This window comes from Prionailurus bengalensis, chromosome E3 (genome assembly GCF_016509475.1).
Source record: "Prionailurus bengalensis isolate Pbe53 chromosome E3, Fcat_Pben_1.1_paternal_pri, whole genome shotgun sequence".
Lineage (NCBI taxonomy): Eukaryota > Metazoa > Chordata > Mammalia > Carnivora > Felidae > Prionailurus > Prionailurus bengalensis.
The window spans coordinates 24634228-24644357 of NC_057357.1; the positions used below are offsets into that span (position 1 = coordinate 24634228).

At 40.7% G+C, this 10130-nt stretch overlaps 1 protein-coding gene across 1 annotated transcript in view; it reads right to left on the minus strand.

Annotated features, from left to right (window-relative positions):
* The window catches only part of LOC122471573 (cytochrome b-c1 complex subunit 2, mitochondrial), a 31194-nt gene extending 21996 nt beyond the window's left edge, over window positions 1–9198 (minus strand). The window contains exons 1-7 of the mRNA XM_043560322.1: window positions 9061–9198; window positions 5833–5916; window positions 5586–5735; window positions 5143–5207; window positions 3586–3642; window positions 3234–3358; window positions 1318–1415 (exon numbers count right to left, since the gene is read on the minus strand). Of these exons, the coding sequence (XP_043416257.1) occupies window positions 1318–1415; window positions 3234–3358; window positions 3586–3642; window positions 5143–5207; window positions 5586–5735; window positions 5833–5916; window positions 9061–9093 (612 nt within the window). The 5' untranslated portion in view covers window positions 9094–9198. The remainder of the gene's footprint in view (window positions 1–1317; window positions 1416–3233; window positions 3359–3585; window positions 3643–5142; window positions 5208–5585; window positions 5736–5832; window positions 5917–9060) is intronic.
* Between the last annotated feature and the right edge of the window lie 932 nt (window positions 9199–10130).

The window sequence follows — 10130 nt, forward strand, 5'->3', positions numbered from 1 at the left end:
ATAACCATGGTTAACATCTTGCCCAGGAGACAGACACACACACACACACACACACACACACACACACACACACACACCACACACACTTTATTTTCTAAAATTGGGACCCTACGGTATATCCTATTTGTAAATTGTCTTTTCTTCACTTGATAATATGCTATGGAATTTTTCCGTATCAATATTTTTGGAAGTCCATTCTACAGATAACTAAGTGAGTTATTCAGTCCCAGAAAGTTGGGTATTTAACTTGTGTCTCATTTTTCACAATTATAAGCAATCTTACAGTTGACATTCTTGTAGATGTTTTGCTCTATATATTCTTTTAGTTATCTTAATAATATATTTTCACATGGGTGAAATTGATTTCTGAAAAATTTCAAAACTCACTGACGGCCAGTCTTATGAAAAATGCTTAGCATTTAAGTTGGATCATATCAGTTATAATTTTTTTTTAAAGTGCCATATGAATGGGAGGCATTAAACTGTTGATTGATAAGTGGATGGTTTTCTAACCAGGAGATAAAAGAGTAAAGGGATAGAATATACAATTCAGTTTGCTCTAGTGGCTAACCAGAAATGAAAGAATAAAACCTTAATTTCCAAGTTATATATACTTTGCGAGTAATAGTTCCCAATTCTTCTCTTTCTTTTGCAAATTTTTCTCTTAATATCTTTTGATAAAAAAAATTGGGGGGGGGATAGAATAGGAAATTAAGATTATATATGCATATCTACACTTGCAGGTTTGATACTCAAGGTTTCAGTTTCACATTTTAGAAGTGAAGTTTTAGGTTATACATAAGGCTGTGACATGTGGCAAGTCTGTACTGCCAGCAAAGTGAGGCCAGTGTGCTGGAGGAGGCGAATGAGCTAGTAAGCAGGCTAACGAGGGATGGGAAGTGATACGGGTTCATTCCTATCTGCCTATTCAGAGGAGTTAAAGAAGACTTTTGGTCACAAGATTACTAAATTTAACATTTAAATACTGCTTTAAAAAGACACATATAAACAGAGAAAGGTCTAGAGGAAAATATATCTAGGCAGTAACATTCAGTGACTTTAGGTATGTGAAATGTTTTCTTTTTTACTTGTTATGGATTTTTCTGAAATTCATATATTCCTTTTGTGATTCAAAACTTTAAGTTAAAAGCTGTAAAAATTGTTCAGATAGAATTTTAGTTAAAAAGCCAAGCTGATGGAAAAAAAAAAAAGCCAGGAGGTGAATTTTTTAAATTTGAAGATGAAAAGAAAAATTAACAAACCTGAAATGGCAGTGAAAAGCAGCACACTGTAAAAGGTAATGTGTTTTATCAGTACCTCATCTGGTGTCACTTTTCCAATCCTATAATCAGGGCAATACAGGGAATTAGCCAAGGCATTTCGGTAAGCTGCAGCATGCAAATTTTCAATGACACCTGTAAAATAAGTAAAGAAGCACTTGTGGAAATACAATTCAAATAAAGTCAACATTTTCAGAACCTGGAAAGCAATGAGACTACAATTTTGGTCACCTTATGGCATTGAAGTGTTAAGATTAAGGCTTGAATTTTAAAATTCTGCCAGTTGAATGTGCTGAGAAAAGCAAGAAATAACGTGAAAGCAGCTTCTACATCACGGGGTCCACCTGATCACTTCTCTCATCTACCTGGTATCGTCTGGAAACTATAATGGTCTGGGTTTCAGCAAGTCTGAATTGAGTTATAGCTCTGCTACCAACATGCCATGTGATCTTGGATAAGTCATTTACCTGAATTTTACTCCGAGGCTAAGTAATGAGGAGTTGTCAGGTTAAAAAGAGGTATGAAAGTGCCAGTGTTAAATCATCTTACTAGCTCTCGGAGGTCAAACTGCACTCCTCACTGGTGACTGGCACTGTTCTTACTTTCCTGATTCAGTCAGGGTCTTTGAGGTATGTCCCTTTCATTTGCTCATTATTTGGGCAATTTCTCTATGCCAGGCACTGTGTTAGGTGCTGGAAATAGAGACATGAGTAAGACACAATGCCTGCCCTCAAAATGTTGAGAGGAAAAACTGTGAAAGCATGATGAAGCTGATGTCAGCAGGATGTGAAAAAAGCAGCAGGGGCACAAGGGAAGGGCAGTGGGAATCAGGAAGGAGCACCAGAAGTAAAATCCAGGATGAGTCTTACATAAGGAGTAGGTGTTTCCCAGGAGAATGATTAGGGAGTGGCATTTCAGGCAGAGAAAACAGACAAAAGCATCCAGTAGGATAACAGATTCAAAGGGGAAATGCAGTTGGGAGGGGAAGAAGATAGAACAAAAAGCGATGGAGGTAGGCAGGGGTCAGATGGTGAAAGTTATCACACATGCTAAGTTGAAGAGTTTGAACTTTATGCAACAGAGACTGAGAAGCCTTTAAACGGTTTTCATGAAGGATCGCTTGATGGCAATGTGGGAGATGGACGAAGATGTAGACCTGGGGGCAGACACCAGCCAGGAGACAGCAATAACTGTTCAGATAGAAAGGATGAAGGCTGGAACCTCACTGCTAACAGCAGGGAAGAAATAGAAAATTGTAGAAAAGATGACTTACAGGCCATCTATTTCTTTGGTGGAGGCCCAGAGTAATGAAGACCATACTCCTTTGTAAAACAGTATCACTAACATAGTATTAGCTAACATAAACCAAGCTCTCATACGTTCCAGACACTGACAGGCCTGCGTTCTGAGTGAAGCGCATCCCATGCTGAGCCCCTGCAGCTGGTCACCTGCTTAGACCCGAGTGGTCCACCTGCATGCTTCTGCTCCTGCCGAACCTGTGTGACTTCCAAGAGTCGGTGCTGCTTGTTTACGTATTTGTTTTGCTAGTCACACTTGTCGACAGTTATCATATAAACACAAAATACGAACACCAAAAAAGTTAAAAAAAAAAAAAAAGTTGCTTCCTTTGGAAACATCTAGTAAAGGTGAGTTGCCTAAGCAATAATAGCAGCACCAATTATGAACTGTTGCTCGGTTTGGTGTAAGCAAACTACTGAAAAAACACTGGATTCTAAATACTAAAACAGGGATTCTATAATTAATTTACATACCATCAAAGATGAAAAATAATCAACATAAATGTTTAGAAACAAAAGAACACAGTTAAGAAACTAGACAAATTTTGGAAAAGTTATTTATAAACTCAAGCAGAAGAAAATTTCAACAGCAATTTTTTTCCTCAAAAACCCAGTATCTTAGAAGCAACTGAATGTGATCTGAAAATATACTTACGAGCCTGTGGATTCTGAAAAGCCACAGCTTTGTCAATCCTTAGCTGAGACTGAAGGTCAGCTACTTCCCAACGACGAAATTCTGGAGCTGTGGTGACATTGAGCAGGAACTCCATTAGAATATCACTATAGAAGACATCAAGGTAAGAGTTTCAGGTCAAAAATTTAAAACCAAAGTCCATTCTACATAAATGTAATGCTCTCTATATTAAGTTTTAGGCCTTGTGGTAAGCATAGCGTTCTATAGTTTGTGACCAAAATCAGAGGTCATAACGCCACATTAAAAAGGACAAGAACTGAGCAGCTTAGGATTTCTTTAAAAGCAGATGGCCTCAGCACATGCAGATACTTACACATCATCTCGCAGACATTCCACAGTGTAGGCCATGTTTTCCCTGGTTGAAGTCACACTGAATCAGAAATAAATTACAATGAATTATCTAAATCAGAAAAATAAGGCTTCCTTATATCTTTGTTAAATCAACAAATTCCTCTGGAAAACTTATTCTGAAGTGTAAAAGCACACATATTCGTCAACTAAAGCTTGAAATAGTTTAAAAAGTCTTTAAAGGGAGGAAATCTTGACATGTTACACATGGATGCACCTTGAAGACATTAAACTACGTGAAATTAGAAATCAGAAAGAATATCATGATTCTGCTTTCAGGAGGAACCTAGAGAACTCTAAACCATACAACATAGAATGGTCACTGTAAGGGGTGGCCAAAGACAGAAGGAGAGTTAGTGTTTAATAGCTAGAGAGTTTCAGTTGGGGAACAAAAAAAACATCCTGGAGATGTATAGTAGTGATGGTTTCCTAAAGCCACTTCATGCCAAAGACCTGTACACTTAAAGCAGTAAATTTTATGTATATTTTACCCTAACTAAAAAAAAAAATGGCAATTAAAGTTGAAGATCTCTTTGTACCCTTCTCTGGCTAACTCTTTCACTCCCTCTTTCCCACTCTAGAGACAAACACAATGGTAAGCACTATGTATTGTTTTTAAAACGATACCTTAAATATCTGTTGTTTCTCCACAAAACATTTAACTAGAATAATCTAGTTCATTCCTTAACTGCTGTATACTAGTCCCATATCACCATATACTTTATCCATTTCCCTGAAGATGGCATTTAGATTGTTTCCAGTCTTTGTGCATGTGGATTAAAAACTTAGACTGTAAGGTATCTCATTTTCAGTATTACTAGATATTTGTTGATTCTTTCCTAAGTACTTGTATCAGTTTATTCCACTAACTGTAGAAGAGATTCTCTCTCTTAACACTGCCAACACCTTTTATAAATCTGACAGGTAACGGCATGACACTGTCGATTATAAGTAAAGATCAGTGTTTCTGGCTTCCTACTCTGGGAATAGACTATTCCTATCCTTTGTCCGTCCATTTCCTATTTTGCTTGTCCTCTCCTAATTTGTAGTTCTTTATTTTTCCAAATAATCATTTCCGTGTTTATGTTGCAAATATTTACTGCCAGTTACTTGAATTTTTACTTTAAGTCATAAAGATGTTTTACATTTTAATGTTGTCAAATTGATTAGCCTTCTTCTTGTGTCTTCACAAATCCTTAATCACCTTGATAAGATAGAAAAGTTCTCTTACAGTTGAGTATTTTCTGGTGTTCTCATCATTTCTTACTACTTATTTAAAAAAAAAATTTTTTTTTTTAACGTTTATTTATTTTTGAGACAGAGAGAGACAGAGCATGAACAGGGGAGGGGCAGAGAGAGAGGGAGACACAGAATCTGAAACAGGCTCCAGGCTCTGAGCTGTCAGCACAAAGCCTGACGCGGGGCTCAAACTCATGGACCGTGAGTCATGACCTGAGCCGAAGTCGGACGCTTAACTGACCAAGCCACCAGGCGCCCCTCTTATTACTTATTTTTAACATACCTTAATTTACCACCAACTGCTTCAATTCCACGGGTTATCTTGAAAGATGAAGCTCCTTTTGTAGTCTGGAAAAAGAAACAACAACCGTATTTAGTAATTTTTTACTGCCAAACATCACACTGTATCACAATCTAATGTCTGATTGTCATTAGACTCAAAAAGAACTTTACCTAAATAGCAGATCCTTTTAAAGTCTGCCAAAAGTACACTATAGTGTTTCTTTTCTTTTTTGTTTTACTTATGTATTTTTTTAAGTAGGCTTCACACCTAGCACAGAGCCCAACGTGGGGCTTGAACTCACAACTGAGATGAAGACCTGAGCTGAGATCAAGGGTTGGATGCTTAATCAACTGAGCCACCCAAGTGCTACCACTATACTTCTTTTCTTTAAGACCATGATACTATAGCATTTCTGAACAAAGTGAGGCAGTAAAGACGCTTACCAAACTGGATGCAAGACGAAGCAAATGAGAGGTTCCTAAGTTGTTGGAGTCCTCATATCTACTGCCTGCTTTAATGAACAAACCAATTCTTGATGCAGGGGCATAGTTTTCCAGAGAAGCAATCACTAAGCCATTTGGTAACTTGGTAAACTGTATTTAAAATAAAGTAAGATGTGATCAATGTTTTCATATTACCAAAGACAGTAAGGCATGTATGGGTTTCAATGAGCAACTCAATGGGACTAACCTCAAGGTCCTGAGGAAGTGGAGGCACTCCTGCAGGGGCAGCTGTGGTCTTCACTTTGGGAGCAACTTTCAGGGAATAAAACCTCTAAACACAAAAAAGACAGGTTACCCAGATTTCTTTCAAGAACAATGTCTTATATTCTGGTGTGCCCAAGGAACAGGTGTCCAGTGATAAAATAACTTCATGGGAAGATTTGGCTGATTAACTTAGTATTACTGTCTCTTAAATCTCTATTTGTGTAGAGCCTGAAGGAATACCTAATTCTACGTGCTCATTTTTTTTTAATAAATTTTTTCACATTTATTTATTTTTGAGAGCGACAGAGCATAAGCAGGGGAGGGGCAGAGATAGAGGGAGACACAGAATCCAAAGCAGGCTCCAGGCTCTGCACTGTCAGCACAGAGCCTGATGCGGGGCTCAAACCCACTAGCTGTGAGATCATGACTGGAGCCGAAGTTGGATGCTTAACTGAATGAGCTACCCAGGCACCCCAATGCTCATTTTTTAAAATGTAAAGAACTACTGTATTTTCTTTTCCCTTTTAGCCATCTTTTTTCTTATAACCATCCTATTAAAGCTTCAGGTGGTTCTTCCTGGCTCTAATGCTTTGGAATTTTTTGAAAAGGTGTGGGACTACCACATCCATTTTATTGATGTCAGCATTACTGTTTTCCTTATCTGCTCAGAGAATCTCATTTTAGCCTACTTCCCAAGGGAAGTGACTTCATCTCCATGATCATTTTAGTAACCTTTAAAAAAGAGTATACCAAGGAAAATTCCTCCAAGCCCCCGATATTTTCCACAGTATCTTTACTGTCTTGCGTGCTACAGTAGGACCACACAACCAAGGGTTTTATTTCTTTGCCTAATATAAATTTTGATCATCCTGCAATTAACAATAGCTTCAGCTACAGCAGATTGTCAGTTTATTATATGCAGCCACTGGAAAGGTAAAAGGGTCCTCTTAAATACTGGATAATGGATCCAAAATGCATAACTTTATTGTTTGTTTGTTTGTTTTTTTTTGTCAAATGATATACACTGCTATAATATTCATCCTTAGGTTCCTGAGGTTATCAGCAGAGATGTCATCCCAAAACCAAATGCACATACTGCTGGAGTTTCCTGAGGACTCCCATCAGAGGCTGCAATGCCCCTCCTCTATGATGTCCTGAAGGGCTGTTATATATTCAACATCAGGGCTGTACTAAGTTGGTTCCTAGTTTTCACTTGTTATTAGTACTTTTTAATTATAAATTACAATGAGCTTTGTTTTACTATCAATTTCGTTTGCTGGGTGTGGTACGTTTAATTCTACTTGTGATTTTGGTTTTCGATTTTCATAGCTGTTCAAGTATGAATAATCTATAGTTCCACTGTTAAGGGAGATTTAGGTGCTTTTCCCTCAAGAAACAGCTTTGTTGATTATGTACCGTCCTTAATTGGTCCCATTCAAATCAGTTGCAAAGAATTATCCTCGTAATTGTCATGCAATTACTAGATTATGTTAATACCCAAATATGTATAAACTTATTCTTCTGTAAAGTAAGTGATATAATTGGGAACATTAATTGTTTTCAAGTTTACTACAATTTGTTTACATTAGTCCTCTCCAGTTCTGTTACCTTTGAGAGGGGATGGATGGAATGGAGGAGATTTTGGGGTGTTTTGCTAGTTTAACTAGGCTGCTCTCAGAGTTGTTAATTACTGGTTTGTCTAGGTGTGCCAGGAAGGGTAATTTAGGTGATATTGTAGTCTAAATGGCAGCCCTTTATATATCCACAGTATACCTATTTAAACATTAGGCACAGGGAAACTCCATTCTGTTTTTCTTCACCACTCTCTAGCAGGTTACTAAGTTATCTAGTAACCAGATTCTACCGGCATCTTGGGCTAATTTTTTGTTGTGGGGGAATGTTTTCGCGCACTGTAGGAATTTAGCAGCACTTCTGGCCTCTAGATGCCAGGTACGTTCCCCCAAAGGGTATTATAACCAAAAATGTATGCAGATACTACCAAGTATTCCCCTGGCAGCAAACCTTGCCCGCCTGAGTTTTTTTTTTTTTTTTTAATGTTTATTTATTATTGAGAGACAGAGAGACACAGAGCATGAGCAGGGGAGGGGCCGAGAGATGGAGACACACAGAATCTGAAGCAGGCTCCAGGCTCTGAGCCGTCAGCACAGAGCCCTACGCGGGGCTCCAACTCACGGACGAGAGATCATGACCTGAGCCAAACTGGGTGCTTAACCGACTGAGCCACCCAGGGGCCCCGCCCACCTGAGATTTTTTTTTTTAAATTTTTTTTAACGTTTATTTATTTTTGAGACAGAGAGAGACAGAGCATGAACGGGGGAGGGGCAGAGAGAGAGGGAGACACAGAATTGGAAGCAGGCTCCAGGCTCTGAGCCATCAGCTCAGAGCCCGACGCGGGGCTCGAACTCACGGACCGCGAGATCGTGACCTGAGCTGAAGTCAGAGGCTTAACCGACTGAGCCACCCAGGCGCCCCTGAGATTTTTAAAAGTGTTCCTCACTTCCCCTGATGATAACCTCCACTCCACAGTGATAGCACGCTGACATTTGAGGAGTCTTCCCCAAGTGACGACTGTTTTGTCTGGGTTGAATGAGAAGTCTTAAGTGGCTCCCGAGGGCTGACCCCGAGCCCCTCCTAGAATTCTCTAACATCAAGAAAAACACGTTATACTGCTGGGGCACCGTAATAAGTTTCAGGCACAGTGATAAGCACTGTACGGCAAATTTGCTTATTTTTTCCTTAACAGTTTACTCATAAGCTCAACTTAACCGTTGGGGAAACTGATGCTCCGTGATACACTAAGAAGCAGGGGCCGGGGCTGACAGGGTAAGGGTGGAGGGCTAGGTACTCGCCGGCCTCCTTGCCCCCCAGGACTCGCTGTCTCCTCCCGCACGCCAAGTGCAGCAGTGACCTTCAGAGGTCTCTCCACCGAGTCACTTCACCTCCACTCTCAAGCTCTTTCCCTCTCCTTTTCAGGTTTTCCGGCGTTAGGTCTCTTCTGCTAGTAGCACGAGCTGGGCCTCCAATGCGCGACCCACTCAGCTTGCAGCCCACTTGGCCCGCAGAATTCGGCTGAAGGGCAGACGGAAGCCCAAGGCCCCGAAACTCCAAACCAAGCACCACCGGCCCGTATCACCTGACATGCTGACAAACTGCTCCCCAACCTTTCCCCAAGCCCACTGGCTGTGCTCACCGAAAAAGACCCGGCTCTGCTTAGCAGCTTCATGGCTCAAGAGTGCTCTAATCCACGGTCGCAGCCGGTTAAAGGAAAGCAAGATGGTGGCCGACGACGGAGTTTCCCAGCTTCCCCCGCGACACTCTTTTCCCACGCTTTCTACGTAAGAGGACTCTCTATGCGGACAGCACTCTACTGCTCCCCGGAGGAGGTTGGGCCAGTCCAATTACTCTAAGACGCAGGATAGGCAGACGCATAATTTTGTAAGTAAATAATCAGAAGATTACTTATGTTACCACTTTTTGGGTTCTAGTCCTGGCCCGGATATCCACTCTGTAATCCTGCTCTACGTCTACGACATCCCATCACAACCCCCCCCCCCCCGCACTTTGGATTCTCCCGATCCGGATTGTCCAATGAGAGAGCCCCCTTTCCCGGGATCCCACCCGCGGTCTCTGGATTTACCCTTGCTCTTGCGCTCCCGCACTTTTCTGCTCTCTTTCGGCCGGCTTTCGGAGAGACTTTCGTTATCTATTTGCTTTTTTGCAGAGACGGGCTTCGAGTCCGGACGTGACTGTCTCTTGCTTGGCAAAGTCCTCATTAGATCATTAGCTTTCTGAGAATAGAGGTCTTGTCCAATGAACTTGCTGCTCTAACTCCCAGAACAGGCGGGGGATACAAATGGGCTGAGTCCTGAAACCGAGGCAGTCCTCACAATTAAGGTCTCTGCTTTCATGAAATTTATATTCTAGGCCGAGGCTACGTAGAAAACAAAAATTTAACTACACTTTTCGTATGCGAAAAATTAAAATGTTTTGAATAGCAGGGCTGTGTGTTGGGGGTACTTCTGAGCTGAAACCTGCATACTAGGGAGTCCTGTGACTATCCAGGGGAAGAAAGTTCACCCCTCTTCAATGAGTATTAACTCATGACTCATGAAGTCACCTTCCATGGCTGTGCTAAAGATTGAGACGTGGTCCCCTGTCCTTCAGGAACTTACAGTCTCGTACTGTGCTATCGTAGCACGGTTGGGGGAAAACAACATTAACACCATTTAGAGTTAGAAATGCAGAATCTACATACTGAAT